This window comes from Nannobrachium achirus (genome assembly GCF_963921795.1).
Source record: "Nannobrachium achirus genome assembly, chromosome: 22".
Lineage (NCBI taxonomy): Eukaryota > Metazoa > Chordata > Actinopteri > Myctophiformes > Myctophidae > Nannobrachium > Nannobrachium achirus.
This window is the reverse complement of record NC_137829.1, coordinates 31,410,372-31,435,276: the sequence shown is the minus strand read 5'-3', so window position 1 is coordinate 31,435,276 and position 24,905 is coordinate 31,410,372. Positions and strand designations below refer to the sequence as shown.

General features: G+C 45.0%; 1 protein-coding gene across 1 annotated transcript in view; it reads right to left on the bottom strand.

Annotated features, from left to right (window-relative positions):
* The window catches only part of LOC308307579 (thrombospondin-type laminin G domain and EAR repeat-containing protein-like), a gene marked incomplete at both ends in the record, with an annotated part of 38,339 nt that extends 21,659 nt beyond the window's left edge, over positions 1-16,680 (bottom strand). Inside the window, 7 exons of the mRNA XM_080752847.1 lie at positions 466-583; positions 839-1,018; positions 5,117-5,273; positions 6,295-6,385; positions 8,007-8,236; positions 10,327-10,553; positions 16,545-16,680. Of these exons, the coding sequence (XP_080608973.1) occupies positions 466-583; positions 839-1,018; positions 5,117-5,273; positions 6,295-6,385; positions 8,007-8,236; positions 10,327-10,553; positions 16,545-16,680 (1,139 nt within the window). The remainder of the gene's footprint in view (positions 1-465; positions 584-838; positions 1,019-5,116; positions 5,274-6,294; positions 6,386-8,006; positions 8,237-10,326; positions 10,554-16,544) is intronic.
* Positions 16,681-24,905: the final 8,225 nt, after the last annotated feature.

The window sequence follows — 24,905 nt, the reverse complement described above, 5'->3', positions numbered from 1 at the left end:
CTGTGGGTGCTCGCTCTATCTCCCGTGGGTGCTGGAGCTTCCGAGCACCCAGATGATGGGTGCCTGTAGGCCAGTACAGGCACGTGCCCACATAGACATCAATGGGCGCTTGAGCCCCTGCCCTTTTACCCGTCTGTAAAAAGTGCCCTTTCCAGACCTTGAATGCAGTTTTACTATGGTGAAAGAAAAGCAAATGCCCTCTTTCCATGCTATACCTGAAGGCAGCATTCAAGAGAATTGCCTTGTCCAAACTCTCCCTCTCTGCCCTCTCTATGTAGAAATCCATACTGTACACCACATCTCCAGTATTGACTTCACAACGTGTCATGCTGCGACGCGTTGTGAGCTTGGAGGTCGGCTATTTTCAATATTTTCACCAAAAGGCCAGTGCCTCTCTGAAATTTCAGCCAATGCCTCTCTAACATTCTCTGTAAGTCCCTGGGCAAGTATGGAGGGCGGGCTGACCTGTTGGCAGCAGCCATGAACAGACCAACAGAGGGAATGGAGAAGACTTCGACATCAAAGGTCTCGGAGTTGGTATACAGATCCTGGTAGTCCTCCACATAGTCCAAACGCTGCTTCTCTGGAGAGGAGAGGAGAGGAGAGGAGAGGAGAGGAGAGGAGGTAAAATATAATCCTAAAGTGGCCGGCCCCAAAATTGCATCTGTGATAAAGTGGAAAGAAGTGCAGCGCTGTCTATGTCTGAATTGAGTTTCTGCAAAAATGAGCTCCATTCTCCATAAAAATGTAAAGACAAAACAGGGAAAGAACAGAGAAATGCATTTGCAGGTTGGAATCCTATTTGAAATATAAGATCAGAGTGTTGCAGGATGCTCACCCTGCAGCAGGGGGCGCCAGGCCTGACCATCACACACCAACAGGCCTCTGCTCTGGGTGTTCTGGGTGCTCTGGGTGTCCTGGGTTTTCTGGGTGTTCTGGGTGTTCTGGGTGTCCAACCACAGCTGGCCCTGCTCTGGCTTAGAGCATATAGGATGACCACCCAGTGTGACACGCACTTCTGAGGAGAGGGGAGAGAAGGGAAGGGAATAGAAGGGAAGGGAAGGGAAGGGAAGGGAAGGGAAGGGAAGGGAAGGGAAAGGTGAATGAAAAAAAAAAGAAAAAAAAAACATTAGGAGGGCTATATCAGTCACCAAGAACCAAGGACGGGTGTTTTAGATGAATTAATCTATCATGGTTTAAATGGTGTTTGAACTTACAATGGGTTTGTATAAGAAGGGGGCAGGTCTGATAAAATCAATATCTAAATATCTAAATACTGAATGGAGCAACTTGAAAACTGTCCGGGATGTTCATAAAAGCCAGAGTAGACGATCAAATGACCCACATTGTTTTTGAAAGTGAAATATCCCTTTAAGCATTTTGATTTCTCAGACAGACAGACAGACAGACAGACAGACAGACAGACAGACAGAGAGACAGACAGACAGACAGACAGACAGACAGACAGACAGACAGACAGACAGACAGACAGACAGACAGACAGACATGCAGTTCTAAAGGGGATCTCTGTGTCGCCTTCCTACTACAGTATATCATGTAGTTTTATAATTGTATATATGTGTAGTTATAAAGTGAATAACAATAACACATTATGTAGTTATAAAGTGAATAATAATAAATATGTGTATTATCGCTATAATCAAAATCCATTATCCTGGGGTGGAACGTTTGCCAAAATAATAGCCTATCTATCTATTTTTTGGCAAAGACATTTGATAGAGAGTGAAAAAAAGTACTGTATCAAGTATGTACTATATTATAAGTACCGTTTAACAATTATAGAGGGTTGGCAGCTTAAACCCTCTATGAAATAAAAGGTGAATTGATCCCAGTGCATGACGGGGGACGATATCACGATGAATTCAATCTCCACAATATGATTATCGTGAGTGTTTTTTTATAACAATAAACGATAATATCGCTTATTGTCCCATCCCTATTATGAAGTGAATGAAAAAAAAGACATGTAGTTATAAACTCTGCACAAACACTGTTGAAGAAGAGTGACCTCATTGTGTTGTCATAGAAACATGCATGAAGGTACTCATACACCCCTGTCAATCACACACACACACACACACACACACATGCACGCGTGCACGCACACACACACGCGCACGCGCACACACACACACACACACACACACACACACACACACACACACACACACACACACACACACACACACATGCGCGCGTGCGCGTGCGCAGATGAAGCCACTCTTCCTTCAGTCACTGCATGGCTAGAGTTACAGTGTTGCTGTAACCATCACAGCTGCTTGTTTGTAGCCTAAACACACATACGCACGGTTGCACGCATGCACGCACACACACTTTGCGAGGGTGGGCTCTGTGTGTCTGAATACACCTGGTCCTTTGGACTATTTTAATGTCATTCCTGTCTGTATTATAAACCCACAGTCTGCTCACCAAGGTGACTTAAAGGACAACTTTGTTTTTTTACAACAAGGGTTCATATTTTAGGGGGGGTTCATTTTTTCGTCTTTAGAGAAAAGAAAAGATGAGTATTAAAATGTTTTCATTTACTTCTTTCTATTATTTTAGTGATTTTAACGATGTCGATTTGCATGCATGCCCCCAGGTTGGGGGCATGCATGCAAGTGGCTAAATATGTATTTTTAGATACAATAAGCCCATTCCCAAGATGCACCGCAATCTTTCATGGGCAAATGTGACTTATGGGGGCTGGTGTAAATAGTAACAAAGAAATTGACGGCTTATTGTGTCTAAAAAGACATATTTAGCCACTTGTACGCATGCCCCCACCCACTGAAATCAAAATACTAAAATCTCTAAAACAATAGAAAGCAGTAAATGAAAACATTTCAACACTCATCTTTTCTTTTCTCTAATTAAAATCTAAAATATGAACCCTTGTTGTAAAAATAACAAAGTTGTCCTTTAAACACAGCATATTGTGAGCTTGTAGATCGACTATTCAGACCATGATGGAAATACTAGCGGACCTGGCATAGAGCCCTGGGGTACTGCAGGGTTTAACCGGTTCAGAACCATTTCCCTTGGTTATGTAAGAGGTGTTGGTTGTCGGAGTGCGGTGTGGTGTTGCTGGATTCATTGTTATATTGTTGTGTTTGTGTGGTTGTGTTGCAACCAAAGCTAATTCCCCCATGGGAACAATACTGTACAATACAATACTGTACAATACAATACAGAATCAATCTTTATTGTCACGTCACACTACAAGTAAAGTGGGTGAAATTCTTGATTGTGTAGGGCCTACACAATCAAGAATTTCACCCACTTACAATCAAGAATTTCACCCACTTTACTTGTAGTGTGACGACCTACCGTACACTGTAGGCTCCTCATTGCAGTTAAAAGATAAAGATAACAGTTCTCATTGAGAGAGGGGAGCATATAAATGCATAAATAAAACTAATCTGCATTAATATGTGACTATGTGCATAATAAATTCAAAATCATAAATGTGCTTGTATAAAGAGAGTCCTTTTACAACACATTTCAGTTCAGACTTAGGTCTTGTTCAACAGTTTCATCGCTGTTGGATAAAAACTGTTCAAGGGTCTGGTGGTGCCGCTCCCGATACTCCTGTAGCGTTTACCCGGAGGTCGGTGCGACAGTGCTTCAAACAGGCTGTAGCTGGGGTGGTGAACATCCTTAACTCATAGGAGGTCCACGACGTGCCAACGCGCCAAACTCTTTGATGTCTCCCGGTACCCACGACGCGTTTGACGCGTTGTACAGTATAAACCAGTAAGACTCCCTAATCGGGAGATAAGCAACCGCCAGGTCACAGGTATACACTCGTGGGCCGAGTTACGGCCTTTTTAGCGGGCGCGACCACTTTTGCATCCGTTCTGGAGCACAAGGAGTCGGTGGGCCCCCGGGAATTCCCCGTGAGCAGCCCCGTTGGGGTGGTCATTTGGTCATGTTTGCACTTTTTGGTGGCGGCACCATGAGGGGGTCCCTGGGGGTCCCTGGAGGTTGTGGTTTGGCAGGCAAGGAGTGTGTGTGCAAATTTTGGCATGGATGGGGTGAACCGTGGCGGAGATATGAGAAGGGAAAAAGTGTGACGTGTGACGTGTGACAGACTGACAGCTGGTCGAGGTTTTGATAGTAACTGAGACCTGACGGTCGCAACTATATTAATCTGTAGCTACTGTACAAGGCTACCGCGGTGAAGAAAAACACTCCATTTCCCGAAATGCAACAGGGTTTTACCTGACCGGGAAGTCCTGTCTCCCTCGTCCACAACAGTGTTACGCTGCTGCACAAAAGTACATTTTTCTCCTAATCTAGCTTTTAAATCACCTTCATGTTTAAAACGTGGCCTTTTCTACCGGCCGTTACAAAAGCAATGTGGCCCGCGATTGTCAAAATTCTGTCCTGAGTGAAAGAAAATACTAGCGTGAAAATAAACAGGACATACTCGGATTGCATTTACTTAGATTACTTTTTTGCCAGCCCTTCAAAACAAGCTAAAATGGCGGGTTTCCACGGCAACTGCTGATTAAATGTTGAATAATCCTGGGCACCCGGTGTGTTTTAATGATGCTCTCTACCTTAGCCTCACAGCGTCTCTCATAATTTCCTGTAGGGGGGAAAGCTCCCCTCCCACAATACGCTGTGCATACTGTACAGTACTGTAAAATACTGTACAATACATTGACTTTGACATAAGTACAGTATTTTCTGGACTATAACGCGCACCTGACTATAAGGCGCACTGTCAATGAATGGTCTATTTTCAAACTGTTTTCATATATAAGGCGCACCTGACTATAAGGCGCACATAATAGACGGAGCTGTGCTAAAGGGAATGTCAATGTCAATGAATGATCATATATAAGGCGCACTGGACTATAAGGCGCACTGTAGTTTTTTGAGAAAATTAAAGGCTTTTAAGTGCGCCTTATAGTCCGGAAAATACGGTAACTGGGCTTCAGTACTTATTCCACCGCAGTCACTGGCTACAGTTTATGTGGTGGACCAGTTTATCTGGTGATCAGACCAGTGCTCAGTATGCTGCCTGCTGGTTGGCTGACTTACCGTAGGGGTACTGGGGCAGCTGGCTGTTGGTTGGTTGACTCACCGTAGGGGTACTGGGGAAGCTGGCTGCTGGTTGGCTGCAGAGGTATGGAGGTGAGGACACGAGGGACAGACAGCTCAGCCAATCGCGGCTCAGACGAGGGGCAGAGTCTCAGCGTGGCGTCTGAACCAGGAAGTAGCACCAGCTGTCGCAGCAAACCCTGGGAGGCCGCGGAGAAAACGGGTCATTGCAGTAGCGTCATTTATGATGGGTTGATGAGTTTTATAAACCCAAGGGCCCCCCCTACTGGGGACAGTGGCGAGGGATTTATTTTTAATTAATTCAGTTTTAAATTAATAAAAATAGCCGCCCATGGTATCTATGAATTCATCGGCTATTATATGTAAGTAGTCATTTCCAATATTTTAGGGGTCTCTAATCTCCTAATCTATGGGCCCTCCCTCAAAAAAGTACAGGGCCCTTTAGATCTGAAAACCCATGCGGAATTGACGTCTAATTTCTCCCCTGGGTCATTGGTTACGGCGGAGGAAAAGTGCTGTCATGTTCTCATGTTTTATCATCTGCATTTACAAAGACATGCAGCAGTGATTGAAAACACTGTAGTGTGCATGCCAGGTGGCTAGGTGGCACTGTGACGCACCACCACTCCCGTTTTACTTCCTGAGACCAGTAAGCTACACAGATATAAAAAGCTAGATACCTCGTCCACCGCTGCAGTTGATTGGAGTGACCCGTCCAACTTGATAGGCAGAAAAGCGGAAGTGTCGAGGGCAGACTGCCACTCAAAAAAAAACTACTGGCCAATCACAGCGTGTCTTTTCCGGGACTTATCCAAGGACTGCAATTCAATTCAACAGAGCCAGTTCCTAGTGTGCAACGCAGCTGTTTTTAAGAGCTGCGTACGAAAAGACCCACCCCCACCTGCCTCTGATTTGCCTACCGACCTTCCGTGTCTGTTACGCACACTGAAGAATTCCAAGCCTGTCAATCAAAAATGCCTATCAATGCGAGACGGGTACCAGAGAGCCGGAAGAGGCGTCTACCTTTTTATGTCTGTGAGTATGCTATTCCAAAACTTTGTAGGTCAAGTTTATTCTCCTCAAAATAATTTACGACAGTACAAAGGCATGGGGCCTTTAGCCAATGAGGGAGCAGCGAGCCCACACTGTTTCGTAGGAACAGTATTTCTAGTCATTAATATTATTAACTTTCAGACTCACAGAGAATCGTCCCTTCAGGTTCTTTCTGCTTCCCACAAACACTCTGGAGTTCCTGGTGCTCAATGTGCTGGGGAAGCACGTCTCCTGGACACTGGACACACACACACACACATACACACATACGTGCACGCACACACACACACACACACACACACACACACACACACACACACACACACACACACACACACACACACACACACACACACACACACACACACACACACACAGTGTCAATTTAGAGGTTTTAAAAAGATCTTAAATTGTCACTTTAGAAATGTGCAGCCAGATACCCTTTAGTGTAGTACTAAACAAACCAACATAACGTTTAAGTGTATAGAGTCTAAATCAGGGATGTCAAACTCAAATACACAGTGGGACAAAATGGTGCAAGTCGAGGGCCGGACTGGTTCAATGTTTATTTAAACGCGGACATGCAGTTACATGCCCTCGATATGCGCCAATGCACTAGCAGTGCATGTGCATTGTGGGACTTGTAGTATCATGGTGGTGCGTGTGTAGCAGAGTGACTCACTGGGGACTGCCCCATAGGTCGAACCCCCATTGGGTCGAACAGCGTCGGCAGGTTAGATAATCACCCGCGTCACGGTTACTGAGGTTAGGTTTAGGGTTAGGGTTAGAGTTAGGCATAGTTTTACTGAGGTTAGGATTAGGGTTTGGGTTAGAGTTTGGTGGTCGATCCAAAGGGTTTTCGACCTAATGACAAAAGTCCAATATTTCCCCCAGCCCATAGGGATATCCCTTTGGTCTGATGGTTAAGATGTTGGGCTTTCGTGCGGGGGACCTTGGTTTGAATCCGAGGCGTTGCAAGTGCAATATACCAGTGGGCCAGTTATGATAGTAATTGCGACCGTCAGGTCGCACTTACTACCAAAACCTCCACCGGCTGTCTGTCCGTCTGTCCCTCCGTCACACGTCACACGTCACACTTTTGCCCTGCTCATATCTCCGCAACCGTTGCCCCGATCCATGCCAAATTTTGCACACATACTCCTTGCCTGCCAAACCACAACCTCCTCTCACATGGCCCTCTTCTAGCGCCACCATGAGGCCGATTCTTGAAAAAAACATTTTTGGACACTACTCCTACAATTTTTGCCCTAAAATCACGCAAATCGGTACACAGTATGTCTACACCCATCTTATCAACATGGATATGTCCCATTTAGCGCCACCTTCAGGCCGATTTTTTAAAACACATTTTTGGACACTACTCCTACAGATTTTGCCCTAAAATCACGCAAATCGCTACACAGCATGTCTACACTCATGTCATCAAAATGGATCTGTCCCATATAGCGCCACCATCAGGCAGATTTTTGGACACTGCTCCTACAGATTTTGCCCTCAAATCACGCAAATCGGTACACAGTATGGCTACACTCATCTCATCAACATGCATCTGTCCCATATTGAGCCACCATCAGGCTGATTTTTACATACACATTTTTCCACACTTCTACACATTTTGGCCTAAAATCACGCTGCGACCTGACGGTCGCTTATCTCCCGATTAGGGAGTCTTACTGGTTAAATATCATCCCGCGGGCTGAAGATAATTCATTCACGGGCATGATTTGGCCCCGGGGCCTTGAGTTTGACACATGTGGTCTATATCTATACACTTAAACTTTATGTTGGTTTAAAATAATTTGGCGTTGAGAACCACTGGGTGATCAGAGCACACTCACAGCTCCAGGGCGGGGCCACAGTCCAGGGTGAGCGTGGCGTAGCGCCCGCTCACCGCCAGCACCAGGGTGTGCCACGTGTTGTCGGCCAGACGCACGTCCTTGAAGCTCAGCCTCCTCTTGGCGCCGCTGCCGCGACCCCCCGCCACCAGGTGGAGGCGCTCACGAGACACGCGCAGCCCCAGCAGCAGCCGGTCGGACTGGCCCACCAAGGAGAAGATGTACTCGTTCCTCTGGGCACAAGGAGACAAGGAGACAGTGTTGGGAAAAGTACTTGCATTTTGTACTTAAGTAAAAGTATCAATACTGCAATGTAGATGTACTCCGTTACTTGAGTAAAAGAATGAAAGTGTTGGCATCAAAATGTACTTAAAGTACCAAAAGTAAAAGTACAACATGTTTGAAAATAGCCGATCTACAAGTTCACAACGCATCGCAGCTTGTAGATCGGCTATTTGTGTGAAAATGTGTGCTAATCTTTGAATATATGTATTTTTTTAAGCAAACATTTGTAACTCAAATTTTTCTTTTGGGGGGGAGGGGGGGGGGGGGGGGGGGGGGCCTGGAACAAAATATTTTGAGATGGGGGTCCGTGGCCAAATACATTTTGGGGGTCCTTCACATAAAGGTTTGAGCACCACATAGGTTTTTCAAAAAACCTTAGAAGGATTTGAAATATTCAAAGACTTTTCACGATTTAAAAAAAAATCAATTTTTCAATAGTTAAAGTACTCAGGGCCCAGAATTTGGTGCGACACCCCTGCCTGGCCTTGTTGACCTTGCACAGCTCACACAGATACTTGACCACCAGCGAGTTCACAGAGATCGGTGCCTAGCATAGATCAATGTTGGTGATAGGTATAGGACATCTGTTTTTGGATCAGATTTATATCCGACCATTACGTTATATTCCCATCTGACATCTGACCTAAACTCTCCATGTCAAAGGTGTTTGTTCTCGGCACAAATAACCTCTGGCAGTCAACAGGACTCCGTCTCGGAATGAGAAAACAAAGTACTGATATGAAGGATTGTTGTCCATAGTGTTAACTCTGCAACAACAGGACTGATACAGGGGAACTGTTTGGGGACCTTTTAGGACAGGTTATAACTGAAGACAGCTATGCCAGGGCACAGACTGGCATGGTTCACACCATCCTCTCATCTCAGATTGTGTACTGTACTGTACCCCATGTCAATGATACTATTTGGGAGAGATCACCATTGAATATCTGTACAGTCCCTTGCCTGAATCTCTCTCAATACAGTAAATTAGAAATGTACTTTGGGCATTCTCTTGTCTTATTTCTTTGTGAATTATTATTTGTCCCTGGGAAAAAGATTTGAGTTTGTTATTATTTAGAATATAGATAGTCAGTGTGCCATGTCAACATACATTTTGATTGTTATAACGATCAAGTTATTAGACTCAGAGCAATAACACACCTATCTCCCCGACTCCCTCCCCAGTCAAAGTCCAGAATTTTAATGAATGTGGAATTATGTGCAGGATGTAATTTGCTGCAAATTGTGTGACTTAATGTAATTGACCAAGTTTAAAACATTTTCTCACACTTCTGCCAGTGTGCCAGTGATCACACTCCCCTGTGCCAATGTTGGCACCCGTGCCTAAAGTTGCCTGAGCACTTGATTTTCAGGACGGCAAGGTTCCTATGGCGACGCGTACACGCAGCAGACGGAGTAGGCGCTATGTGGGAAGGGACCTTCTGCCGTAGTAGAGACGGCTGTGGCGACGGCAGGTTTATCTATCGAGCGCGGATCATTTCCGGTTACCGTTGTCATCTGCCGTTGCCGTAGCGTTGCTTAAGGTCGCTAATACCTTCTGGATGAGGTTGGGTATCTTAACTCAATACCTTCTGGATGAGGTTGGGTATCTTAACTCAACACCTTCTGGATGAGGTTGGGTATCTTAACTCAACACCTTCTGGATGAGGTTGGGTATCTTAACTCAACACCTTCTGGATGAGGTTGGGTATCTTAACTCAATAGCCAGTTTAAGCAACGCTACGGCAACGGCAGATGACAACGGTAATCGGAAATGATCTGCGCTCGATAGATAAACCTTCCGTCGCCGCGGCCGTCTCTACTACGGCAGAAGGTCCCTTCCCACGTAGCGCCTACTCCGTCTGCTGCGTGTGCGCGTCGCCATGGGAACCAAAGCGATCAATGAAAGGGGTGGGAACCCGTCGCCGCGCCGAGGCTTTGCTTAACCATTTCGATCGCTACGGCGATTACGTCATAGCAGCCGTAGTACCACCTCACGTTGCGGTAGTAGAAACGGTCTGCTTAATGTCGCTATTACCTTCTGGATGAGGTTGGGTATCTTAATGGTGGCGACCAAGGAGAACTCTCCGGGGAAGTAGTCGCAGTTGGTGAAGATCTGAGAGGCGGGGAAACTCAGCGCGGTCGCCAAGGCGCCCGCTAGATGGAAGCCCCGGGAACCTTTGGACTGAACCATCCGCACCTGGTGCAGGGGTGTCTCTCCGGGAGGGGGAAGCGCTCTGGACAGCAGGTCCAGAGGAAGCAGATCTGAGGAGACAATGAAAATACTAATCTGTAATGGAAACGCCCACACTAATCTGTAATGGAAACACCCACACTAATCTGTAATGGAAACACCCACACTAATCGATATTGATAATTCGTCCCGTCATTCATTCATCCCATTGATGAATCGCCGTTGCGTTAGCACTTTTTATCCAGCGTTCATTATGAAGCCACATCAGGGCACGAAACGATGTAGTGTCCATGTCATTTCGCTAGGTGGCGGTGACGCACGGATAGACGATTGTTTACCATTCACCATGGTAACGTGGCTGCAGTAGGCTGTATGCGAGCCATGACATCACATGTGTTGTCGTTTATTGTGTTTCTGTTGTTCACACAGTGACGCGAGGGAAGACCGTTGTCAGCTTTTCCACCCAAAAATCTGGTCTTACTTTGTTCCGTTTTCAACCCCCGAAAATGCCGTTGTCGTCTGAACGGAAGGCATATCTGACAATTCATTTTGCAGAATTCTCGTAGGAGCGGCGTCGTGTGAACGGGGCCTAAAACTCCCACACTAATCTGTAATCCACAATGAAAACACCCACACTAATCTATAATCCATAATGAAAACACCCACACTAATCTATAATCCACAATGAAAACACCCACGCTAATCTATAATCCACAATGAAAACACCCACACTAATCTATAATCCATAATGAAAACACCCACACTAATCTGTAATGAAAAGTAAACACCCACACTAATCTGTAATGAAAAGTAAACACCCACACTAATCTGTAATGGAAACACCCGCACTAATCTGTAATCCATAATGAATACACCCACACTAATCTACAATCTAGTTATAGGAGTCCAACTACTAGTGGTTTTCAAATGTTTTATTTGTAAGGAGCCCCATAACTCTGAGAGTGTACAAAATTGAACCAAATGGAACCAAATGCACATTATTGTGTGGTGTGGGTCATTATTGAGAAATAAAAGGGTGATTTGATCATGACAGACAGACAGACAGACAGACAGACAGACAGACAGACAGACAGACAGACAGACAGACAGACAGACAGACAGACAGAGACAGAATAGGGATCACATTTCAAAGCTGACACAGAACAAGGGGACAGAGTTGTATTGAGGTGATGAGACAAAAGCTCCACTGAGGTTTAAAGGGGTTGTTTGGCATTTAAAGGATATTTCATGTTTTGGGGGCATTTTGTGGTCTACTCAGGCTTGTGTTTCACACCAGACAGTTTATTAGCAGCTCAATTCAGTATTTACATTTGATATTGATTTTTTTTACACAATTATTATTATTTATTTACACAATGGAATTGTTGACCTACTGTTAAGAACATGCTTTCATACATCCCACCTTCCACCGTTAAAGTTTATACCCACACAAGGGTTTCACCTAACATGTTCATGCTGTGCAATAACGAAGTTGACACTTTCTCAAATGTGACAGCCAATATACCAGATGTTATTGTTGTTGATGAAGATAGCAGAGAAGTCACCATCTTAGAAGTAGGCTGTACGTTTGACTATAGTCTGGAAGAGGCATTCCTTGCTAAGGTCCTAAAATACAACTGTAAACTACTTGTAGGCAAAAACAGAGAACAACCGGGTGCTCAATGGAGATAAAAAAAAAAAACGTCTTAAAAAGTAAGTGGTGCTGCCAGGATCAGTGGGAAAACACTGTTAAAAAAGGACGAGGGGATCCGAGCACTCAGAGTCAGGAGGAGAGGAACTTAAAGTTAAAACAAAGTTTATTTATTTAAAACCAACATGTTTCGACCAACATGGTCTTCTTCAGGGCAACTGAATTATTGCCCTGAAGAAGACCATGTAGGTCGAAACATGTTGGTTTTAAATAAATAAACTTTGTAAACTACTTGTGTTTATATTTGGAAGCCTTGGCCATGTTCACAGACTAGTCGTAAGGGGTTTGCAGACGGCAGGAATTACCAAGCCAAAAGCCAAAGCATTGGCAAAATTCTGCTCAATAACTGTGATAATAGGCAGCTGCCACATATGGAGGAGACGCTGCTTCTTGTATCCATAGACTAAGACATACAGTATCAAAGAGATTCTGAACGAGATTCTGAACTTGATGAGTGCATCTACCAGTATTTGTGTTCAAGATGTTTTCTTGTAAAATGTGAACATAAATAAATGATTAAATGTGTGTGCGTGCGCGCGCGCGTGTGGTTGCTACAGATACATGGCAGCGCTCTAGGGGAAAAGTGTACTCATGTGATCAAGACGGATCTGGCCGATTCTTCACATTCCATCCAATACACCCTCTGTCAAGTCCCGCCCGTTGTCCCGCCCCTCTACACTCCCATTGGTTGCTGTGTCTTGGTGGGACAAAAGTCCTTTCTCTCCATCATTCTGTGTGTTCAATTCTAATTTCAAACTTGGTTTCAGTAAAATGGAGCTGCTCAGTTGGAGTATTAGGGACGCAACATGTTTTTAAATGTTTTTATTTCTACAAGAATTATGTTTTAGCAAATTCAACATAAAAAAGGCAGAACCAGGGTGGGACAGGGCAGATAGATCCTGCTAGTTGGCCAGTCAGGGACCAATTCAGAAGGCTGACAAGGGGTGAATTGCAAACATTTCTGGCCCACAATAACCTACCTGACCTGGTGAAGAGCTGTGCTCCCAGGAGCTTTTTTATTTCATTATTATTCTTTTTGTGCTTAGCTTGGGCAATGTAAATGTAAACACAATGTTCTCTCATGCCAAAGAGATGCTTTGAGTTGAACTGAGAGAGAGAGAGAGAGAGAGAGAGAGAGAGAGAGAGAGAGAACAAATAAAAAGCTCTCTCTGATCTTCTAGATCACAGGATCCTGCCTTTCACCTCCTTGCTTTAATGTTCGCTGAACTTCTATTGGTTAAAGGTGGTGTCAGTGATCTTTGTTTGGTTAAAACTCTATACTTGTTCTTCAATAGTTGGACCTCTACATACAGTATATTATAATAGTAATCTCATTGATAGAGCTCTACCTACAGATGTGCCGTTTCAACTCTTCAATATTTACTGCTCTTTTCCTGAAAATGTCCTGCAAATGTATTTTTTTCCCCCCCACAAGTTTCTTTCCCTGTTTTGCCTTTCTAATTTTTACGGAGAATGGAGCCTTTTGCAGAAACTCGAAAATAGCAAGAAACCACCCCATTCCCATTGAAATATTGAGTTATTACAGGGGGATCGCCCACATTCATTTACATGAACCACTTGAACCCTAGAATCCCAATTGTGAGTGTAACATTAGCCGACAATAGACAATCTACAAGTGCATGTTTTTTAGTATTGAGGGTTTAAATGGTTAACTGTATGAAAAGGTTTAATCTGCAAAATCTGTACAGTATGTAGGGGGGGGGTCTCTGTTTCATCTCTCTCAGAGCTAAGGGGTCCCTGGATGGAAAAAAACATCCAAGACCCCTGCTGTAGAGCCTTTGTTCAGTACATGTGTATCCTTTACTGTAGTATTCAGATGAAAAATGGTCTGTTAATTTCTTAGTTTCGTCACTTATATCCTGTATCAGACCCCCCTTGTGATATTGTAATGGGAATCTGAAAACGAATCTCTTGTACCACATTTAATTGGTGTATCTTTAAATGAAAAGCATGTTATAATATTGTCTGGCTGGCATGGACGGACGGACGGACGGACGGACGGACGGACAGACGGACGGACGGACGGACGGACGGACGGACGCGATATGAACACCTGCAGCCTCTTTCTTATCTAATCTGCTGTAACCACAACTCAACTTATCTCACAGGAAGTGTGTGTGCGTGCGTTCATGCGTGACTAAAGTCATTCTTAGTCGACTAAAGTCACGCACGCACACTGTTTAGCCACTAACCTAAAGTCACACAGGGATCTGTCAAATAATCAATTAACAGATTTAACGCCGCTCTACGTAACTTTCTTCTTCTATCCCGGATTTGAACCTGGTTTGACATCTTTACCACTGAGCTAATAGAGCACATGGCTGCTTGCTCAGGGGATGAATTAAACGTTGACCACCTGTGTTTATAGGTGAGACTATGACCTCTGACACTATCTAAATATAAATAGATAGTAAATGGTGCATTTATATAGCGCCTTTATCTAAGGCACTTTACATAGATTGTGCATTACTTTCACCCACACATTCATTACATTCACCCATTCACACACACATTACATTCACCCATTCATTACATTCATCCATACATTCACACATTCACACAAACATTCATTACATTCACCCATTCACACACACATTCATTACATTCACCCAGCCACACACACATTCATGCACCGATGGCAGAGGAAACCATGCAAGGCACCAACCTGCTCCCCGGGAGCAACTAGGGGTTCAGAGTCTTCCTCAAGGACTCTTCCACACTAACTCTGGGGGAGCCCAGATTCGAACTGGGAACCTTTCGGGAACCTACCGTGTTATTATTGGCAGTTGCCCTACCCATGAGCCATGCCGCCCGATCGATCGACCGATCGATGGATAGATAGATCGATGGATAGATGGCTAGATGGATGGATAGATAGATAGTGATCAAGTGTGACCAAGTGAATTGTATTAACATACTCTACCATGCAAAGCAAAGCCATTCATTCACTTTCTCAACCACCAAATGATCCAGCTCTCTTGCTCCCACATAAAATAAAATAAAGAGTGCAATTCAGCAGATGACACACAGCGGTCACCTACATGTATAGCCTACCACACTCCTGTCAATGTGGGGCTTCATCTAAAATGTCTAAAGATTAAACTCTTATATTAAACTTAACATAGCACCTGCCTCTACCTTACGCTATCTCCCTCTCAGCTGTGCTACTGTCTGTCTGTCTCTCCTACACTGTCTCCCTCTCAGCTGTCCTACTGTCTGTCTCTCCTACACTGTCTCTCTCTCAGCTGTCCTACTGTCTGTCTGTCTGTCTCTCCTACACTGTCTCCCTCTCAGCTGTCCTACTGTCTGTCTGTCTCTCCTACACTGTCTCCCTCTCAGCTGTCCTACTGTCTGTCTCCCCTACTCTGTCTCCCTCTCAGCTGTCCTACTGTCTGTCTCTCCTACACCATGCAGTGTTTCTCAATCTTGCAAATCTCAATGTTTCCCCTTAACTCTGACAGTGTACAAATGGAACCAAATCATTTGGTTCCATTTGTACACTGTCAGAGTTGCAGACTTGTATGGGTCAATTTAGATCCCATAAAGGAACCCACTTTGTCCCTGGAATCCACTGTTTTCGACACTGTCCTACACTGTCTCTCTCTCAGCTGTCCTACTGTCTGTCTCTCTCTCAGCTGTCCTACTGTCCATAAAGAACACAAAGGCTGTCTCTCTGTGGAGTTATAGGCCTTCATTCAGGGTGTTTACATGGCTGACATACTTTGTGTTTCAGTGCTTTGTAAATAAAACAAAAGAATATAAAGGAAATCCTTGACAAATGAAACTGTACACAATATCTTCTTAAAGGAGTAGTTCACCCCCAAAATGACTTTTTTCTATTGATTACTTGATTACTATTGAGACTTGAGTTCAATAATATTTTTGAGGTTTTGTTGCATTCCCAAGACAATAATTTGATAACAATAGTTGAGTTGAGGCATTACATTTTTTATAACATGGTTATATTGTGAAAATAGCCAATCTACATGCTCACAACGCCTCGCCTCTAATATTTGACAATTTGACCAATGTTTAATTTGTCATTGTAGAGGTATTAAAAAGTCCTTAAATTGACACTTTAGAAATGTGCAGATACCCTCAATACACTTAAAACGTTATGTTGGTTTGTTTACTGCCGAGTGAGAAAACAACGTTGCACATAAGATAAGTTAATCATCTGGGGACCCCCAAAAAATGATTTGGACTCCACTGTACATAAATCAGCGTCATATACATATTCTGAAGAAAACCTGGAGGCAGACATTCAGTAGTTTATGATCAATAATTAGAACATTATATAATGGTGTTGACAGCGGTGGTCCCTCCCTACCTGTGCATGGTCTCCAGCTTTGTGCCTGGGCCCCAGAGGGGCCGAGCAGGGCCCAGTAGCAGCCCAGCAGCCAGGCCCACATCAGGGCTCCGTCCCTGGGTGGACTATCCCTGCCGAGAGCCCTCCTCCAGGGCATGACCCTGTCCGCTGCGTGGCATCTTTCTCTCTCTCTCTCTCTCTCTCTCTCTCTCTCTCTCTCTCTCTCTCTCTCTCTCTATCTGTCTCTCTGTCTGCCCCTCTCTCTGTCTCTCTCTCTCTCAGACTGGATGTACGGGGAAGCGCATCATTAAAAAGTGCTGTTCTCTCTGTGTGTGCGTTGAGGCCTTCTGTCAGAAGCCTGTCTGGGGTGCTTCCAGGGAGCTTCGGCTCCCACGTCTCCCCCGCGGGCTTCTGTCAGACAGGCGTCAGGCGACCACAGAGCATCAGAGAGCTTCAGAACGTTGGCAGAACCTCTCAGGTTCCTCAAGGAGCAGCTCCGGACCTCTGGCCTCACCTGTGGCCCCCGGGTGGAGTCCACCAGTGTCTTTGGTTCCCCGGGTGGAGTCCACCAATGTCTTTGGTTCTGCCGCGTCAATGCTCTATAAATAAACCCCCCAAAAAAGAAAGGTAGGCAGGTTTAAGGTAGACGTTGTGAGGAGAGAAGAACTGGCTTTGGGCTCAGCTGCATATGTGAAGGTCAGTGTATCCTCTGATGTGGCCTCGGGTCATCTGTCCCCTCTCTGTCTGTCCTGACAGGAAAAACTCAAACTATCTTCCACTTCAAGGAATGATAAAATCTCCAGAGGTGTCCCTGTTTTCAAGCTGCTTGAATGTAGGGAACTCCAGACAGCGTTCAGAGGTTTTGAGTTGAGAAATCCCAGCGTCAGGGTGTGTGTGTGTGTGTGTGTGTGTGTGTGTGTGTGAGAGAGAGAGAGAGAGAGCGTTGCGTTGTGACAGACTACCTGCACATGCAGCAAGACTCCCTCCTGATATTTAAATAAGAATGGATGTCAGCTGCTACAGGGAGGGGCTATTGGGGGGGAGAGAGAGAGAGAGAGAGAGAGAGAGAGAGAGAGAGAGCAAGGTAAAGTGGTCTCTCTCTCTCTCCCTCCCTCTCTCTCTCTCTCTCTCACCCATCTATACATTAGATGTATTATTGTCTGTTGTTCTTGCTTATTGTAAGTCACTCAGTCTGGACTAAGAGTGTCTGCTAACAGACAGACAGACAGACAGACAGAATGGAGGGATGAAAGGAGGGGAAGAGAGAGAGGGAGGTAGAGAGAGGCTTTGAAAGTGACTGATGTGTGTGTGTGTGTGTGTGTGTGTGTGTGTGTGTGTGTGTGTGTGTGTGTGTGTGTGTGTGTGTGTGTGTGTGTGTGTCAGGTGTGATGATGACTGGAGGAATTCCCCACTTGTAGAGAGGGGCGGTCCCCCTCCCCCTCCCCTGTTTATTATGTCATAATGCAGTGGTTCTCAACCTGTGGTTCGGAACCCCAAGGGGACCCCTCAAATTATTTTGGTAGGGTCCTTAGATGATTAACTTAATGTGCAACATTGTTTTCTCACTCAACAGTAAACAAACCAACAAGTGTATCGAGGGTATCTGCACATTTCTAAAGTGACAATTTAAGGACTTTTTAATACCTTTAAAATGACAAATTAAACACTGGCCAAATTGTCCAATATTAGGCAGAAATTGTGGAAATAGCAGAGGCGTGAGCATGTCAACAATAGAACCGTGTTATACAAAATGTAATACCTAAACTCTTAGTGCTTGTCAGGGTGGGGGGTCCCCAGTTATAATGATTATTTTGGGGGTCTCCAGTTAAAATATGATTATGTTGGGGGTCGCAGCCTGAAAAGGTTGAGAACCACTGGTCTAGAGCAGTGGTTCTCAACCTTACCACCTCAGAAAATATCTGTCTCTCCAAGTAGCCTACCACCATAATAATAATTTGATGACCGGCTGGTACATCGGCCAGATTTAGCTACTCCGTCTGTGAGCTTCCCGTGTAAAGTGCCGACTGCAGTTACAACAAACTGTGCTAGCCTAGCCGCTTAGCCAACTGCAGTTACAACAAACGGGGAAATCTTGCTCTTTCGAACGACCGTCATTTCGACAAAGGAGCGTTGGGAGGGTTAGCGACTCACCCCACGGAGGTTAGGTTTAGGGTGAGGGTTAGAGTTGGGTGTCGAAAAGATCCCACAACAAACGCTCCCACAACAAACTACGCTAGCTTAGCCGCTTAGCCTACAGCAGTTACAACAAACTGCACTATAGTGTAGTGATGTGCGGGAGCGGGGATTGAGCCCGGGGTTCCCACTTACCAGACCGACGCACAAACCTCCGTGCCAATAGGGCTGAGCCCAATTGGCAGGGCTGTTGTGGGCTGGTTCATGGATGTACTAACTGTGGGGGCTACACTAGCGTAGCCGCCTAGCCGACTGCAGTTACAACAGCGCTGCTGCTGAGATTCCGTCAGTCTGTCTAATCAGCTACACAATTGATGATATTTATGATGTGATTAATCCCTTCTCAAATCTTCTATTAACGGCTGCAAAGCTCCACCGGCTGTCCCTCCGTCCGTCACGCCACGTCATACTTTTGGCCCTATACTCTTATCTCTGCAAGTTGCCCCTATCCATGCCAAACTTTGCACACACTCCTTGGCTGGCAAACCACAACCTCAGCCCTGATTTCTCACATGGCCCTCTTCTAGCGCCACCATGAGGCCAATTCTTGCAAAACACATTTTTGGACACTGCTCCCACAGATTTTGCCCTAAAATCATGCAAAGCGGTACACAGTATCTTTAAAGTCATGTCATCAACATGGATCTGTCCTATTTCCCATATTCCCTCCTGATTGGCTACCATTGCCTTCTAAAGTTTGTGTATGCGACCTGGCGGTCGCTTATCTCCCGATTAGGGAGTCTTACTGGTGTGTATGTGTTGTGTGAATGAGCTAAGACCTTGAGCCTAGCGGGGGAGGGGCGGAGGAGAGATGGATGAAGGCAGAGATGAAGAGAGAGATTTGAAGGGATTCTCTCTCTCTCTCTCTCTCTCTCTGATGATGATGATGATGATGAAGGCAGGAATCAAAGGTCTTTGGAGGTCTAATAAAAAAAGAGAAAGAGCAACAGTAAAACACCAGCTAAACCATCCATATGGCTTTAATTCAGTGTTAATTTCATTGACTAGTATAAACTATAAAGAAATAAAATAAAGACTAGACTAAAATGTTTGGGAGGGTGTAGTGTTCAAGAGCCATTTTTAGCTTCCAACAAAAAGCAGATCTACGAGCTAAAAACACGTAGGTCAGCTATAGTACAGCTGAGTATAAGTCAGGCTTTACCACGGCATCAAGGCCCAAATACATTAAGTCCACTAAATCAACTGCAGAGTAATGGTACTACAAATGTGCATGTGTATGTGTGTGTGTTTATGTGCTTGCGTGTGCGGTTGCGTGTGGGTGCATGTGTGTGCTAGCGCACGCGGGTGTGTATGCGCGGGTGTGTATGCGCAGGTGTGTGCGTGCGTGTGCGCGTGTGTGCGTGCGTGTGCACAGGAATGTAAACAGTGCTTCAAGGTGAGAGGCCTTCAGAGAGAGATCCACTGATAAGACCCCCGCTAAGTGTTTTACTGTGTGTGTGTGTGTGTGTGTGTGTGTGTGTGTGTGTGTGTGGGCGTGCGTGCGTGCGTGCGTGTGTGCGTGCGACGGTGACAGAATGAATGACACGATTACAATAGTGATTGTAGTCTTTTTTCTTCTTCAAAATTCCCGTGGATCCATGGATTGTGCAGTCCAAGTAGGAGATTCACCCCAGGTGAAGGAGTTCAAGTATCTGGGGTCGTGTTGAGAGGACGGTCTTTTGAATAATTATTTTTGGGTCATATTTTAGTCACCTGAAATGCCTATCTAGACCAGCCTAGTTTATGGAGAATCGGAGCAGCAGGAGCGGTTTTGCAGTCGCTAAATCACCCTGTGGTGAAGAAGAAAAAAAAGAGTTGAGCCAGGAGGCAAAGCTCTCTGTCTACCGAGCAATCTTCCTACTCTCACCTATGGTCATGAAGTGTGGGTCATGACCGAAAGTATAAGGTTGCAGGTACAAGCGGCCAAAATGAGTTTTCTCAGACGGGTGGCTGGTATCTCCCTTAGAGATAGGGTGAGAAGTTCAGTCACCCGAGAGAGACTCGGAGTAGAACCGCTGCTCCTACACTTGGAAAGGAGTCAGCTTAGGTGGTTCGGACATCTAGTACGGATGTCTCCCGAACGCCTTCCTAGGAAGATCCTCGATGCACGTCCCACTGGGAGGGGACCCCGTGGCAGACCAGATGGAAGGATTATATCTCCACACTGGCCTGGGAACGCCTCGGTATACTCCCTGAGGGAGTGGAGGAAGTTGCTCGGGATATGGAAAAATCTAGAAATCTCAGTTGGAACTGTTACCCCCGCGACCAGATTCCGGATAAGTGGTTGAAGATGGATGGATGGATGGGTGGATAGACTAGCCTATATTTACAGTTGGATTTTGTCAACAAAAATGTATTTTGGCCAGCCTTGATGGCATCGTAATGGCTGGTTTTACACTTGGTTGCATGCTGAAAATAGCAGATCTACAAGCTCACAACGTGTCACAGCGTGACGTGTAGTGTGAGCTTGTAGATAGGCTATTTTCAGAGCGCAACACCTGAGCCCAACCATGTTGACAGAAGTCTTAGTTTTAATCATCATAGCTTAGTTTCGTTTTTATTTAGTTTTCATCTGTGAAAAAAGGTTGTCGACGAAAATTCTTTTTGTTATAGTTTTTTTGTCAACAAAGTCAAAGCCAGCTTCCAGACTCAGCGTTGCTCACATGATCTCTAGTCAAGTGATCACCAGATTTCATATTCCATCCTGATTGGCCAATTCCAAACATAATCAGGCCCACAATAACATACCTGACCTCAGGGATGTGCAGAGAATGGAAAGAGGGCATTTGCATGTCTTTCACCATAGTAAAAACTGCATTCATGGTCTGGAGAGAGGGCACTTTTTTACAGACGGATAAAAGGGCAGGGGCTCAAGCCCCCTTTGACTATGTCTATGTGTGCACGTGCCTGACCGGCGGAGACTCTTTTCTAGTCATTAGTTTACACACACACACACACACACACACACACACACACACACACACACACACACACACACACACACACACACACACACACACACACACACACACACACACACACACTGAGATGGGTACTAATGGTGTTGATTCTTTTAAAGCTGTTGTTGAGACATGGAGGTTACCCCCCTCCCCACACACACACACCTCTTTGATAAGTGACTGTAGATTGTTCTGTGCCTGTCAGGACCTGTCCAACCTGCTACTGTATGTACTGTGTACCACTCATGGAGCACATGAAGCACAGGTCTCCACCAGGTCAGGTAGGCTATCCTCGGAGCACAGGTCTCCACCAGGTCAGGTAGGCTATCCTTGAAGCACAGGTCTCCACCAGGTCAGGTAGGCTATCCTCGGAGCACAGGTCTCCACCAGGTCAGGTAGACTATCCTCGGAACACAGGTCTCCACCAGGTCAGGTAGGCTATCCTCTGAACACAGGTCTCCACCAGGTCAGGTAGGCTATCCTCGGAACACAGGTCTCCACCAGGTCAGGTAGGCTATCCTTGAAGCACATGGGTCTCCACCAGGTCAGGTAGGCTATCCTTGAAGCACATGGGTCTCCACCAGGTCAGGTAGGCTATCCTTGGAGCACATGGGTCTCCACCAGGTCAGGTAGGCTATTCTCTGAGCACTCTCAAATTCTGGAGGTACTCTCTGATGATCCTGGCTCTGTGGGGGCAAGCGTTGTCATCCTGGAGGATAGCATTAGGTCCTAAATTCTGTCAGAACCCATGCTCAGGTGCTAGGCACCCACCTGTGACTGGCACACACCTGTGACTGGCACACACGTGCCAGCATGACTCGCTTCTGATTTCCCCCCTTGGGATAATAAAGGTATCTAGGTATCTATCTATCTATCTATCTATCTATCTATCTATCTATCTAGACTCAACACAAGGAAACTTGAATTTGGTCCATCCCCTTTAATAATACCAATTTGTTTTGTCATCGTTGATTTGTCACCTTTACAACGAGGTACAGCTTGTTAACATCTGGCATTTGAGGCATGAGCTACACAGCCAAACGTGTGGGTAGCGCCAACCAAAACTTTGCAGTGCATGCAGTAATCCTGGTCTCAATAATGCCTCCCCCTGGCCAGCCGGGGCACCTGATGGAGGGGAAAGGAACTGGTTGGAATAACGTGTTCCTTCCACACGCTACGTCCATCCCCCCTGTCAGGTGAAAAGAAGCAACTTGGGCACCTCATGCATAGAAGGAAGCATGAGGTCAGTCTGTTGTCTCCCCAGGCGCGGCAGAGGGAGAGCAGAGCCCAGGATTACATAGTTTAGGCAATTGGCACTGCATGGGTGAAAAAATGGGTTACAAAATCATGGGATACAAATTATAGATAAAAAAACACACAATACAAATTGGTATTATTAAAGGGGAAATATAATGGACCGAAGTCAAGTTTCCTTTCTTTTTGTGCTGAGTTTATCTATCTAATCTATCTATCTTAACCATCTATCTATCTTATCTTATCTTATCTTATCCATCTATATTTAAATGAGCCAATCACAACGCCTGCCACTGCGTTACATGCTGGAGATTGCAGAGCGTTGGGTTGACACTTTGTTCAAACACAGAAATCACTGAACACACTTAGTGTGTGTGGGTTGGTAATCCCAGATGAGCCCAGAGTCCTGAGTGTGTGTGTGTGTGTGTGTGTGTGTGTGTGTGTGTGTGTGTGTGTGTGTGTGTGTGTGTGTGTGTGTGTGTGTGTGTGTGTCCGGACAGGCACATGGCCCTAATAGAGCGTAACAACAGGGTTACAACACCTGCAGCCTCTAATCAACCCAGGTCATTACTACAGCTGTCTGTCTGTCTGTCTGTCTGTCAGCACAGGGGGAGGCATTAGGCAACCTTTGGCATTGGCACATGGGGGGGGGGGGGGGGCTCACTGGCATAAGTGAGTTTTTGTTTGCATTAAATATTCAAAAAAGCAGTGGTGGAAAAAGTACTCACATTCTTTACTCAAGTAAAAGTATCAATACTGCAATATAGAAATACTCTTTATACTGTAGGCTATGGTCAATCAAAATCTTTTTTTTTTCTTTCCATAATTCGTTGGTTCTCAAAGTGGGTCCTTGAGGGAGTTCCAGGGGGTCCCCAGCTATAAATGATTGTTATAGGAACCAAATGGACCCTTATGGGTCTGCAACTCAGAGTATACAAATGGAACCAAATGGACCCTGAATTAAATCAATATTGATTTTACAATATGAATTGGGGTCTCAACCATAAAAAAAAGAAATGGGGGTCCTTGAAATCAAATTGGTTGATAAACACTGCTACAGCCGTAAAATACGTTCTCTAATGGGGCCCACACACAGGGTACATGATTTAACCAGTTTGTAAATATTCTTCCCTCATTTCTTTACTCAATTAAACCGTTAGGGTACCAGTAAGTTTCATATTTCCCCATCCCTAGTCTATAGCCTTATGTCAGTTTCATAGTTTGCTGAGAATAGCAGATCTGCAAGCTCACAAGCATGTAGATCTGCTATTCTCGCACTGTTCTTGTCGGGTGGAAGTAGTAAGTGTGTAAAGCATCACCACACATTGTCTTCTCCATTACTATGCTAGATTTGTGTTTAAAGTGTATTTTCAGACATTTAACTAAAAACCCTTGTGACAACGTTGTGAGCTTGTAGATCTGCCATTTACAGCCAACGTTCCCCTCAGAATAGGGAGGTCTTTGGGTTGAAGTGGTCGATATAAAAACAAAATATTTGGCTAACTCTGGGGTGCCCCTAGGGGTCCCAGACCCCCTGTTGAATACCCCTGATTTAATGCTTTAACTATTGAAAAATAGCAGATCTACAAGCTCTAGAGTAGACCTTGTAGATTTATTTTTGAAAAATTGTATTACATTTTTGAATATATCTTTTTAAAAGCGAACATTTGTAACTCAAATATTTTCTTTTGGGTGGTCCCTGGAACAACATATTTTGAGATGGGGGTCCACGGCCAAATACATGTAATTTTGGGGGTCCTTGACATGAACAAGTTTGAGAACCACTGATTTGGAAGAAGGATTTAGAAGACATTTATATAATTGGGTCAAAAATATTCAAAGACAAATGTTCACGATTTTTCAAAAAAATAGCAGATCTACAAGCTCGCAGCGCGGCACTCGGTGCAGGTCTAAATGGCTTAAACCAAAGCAGAGGATGAGGATGATAATAATGATGATGAAGATGATCTTTCAG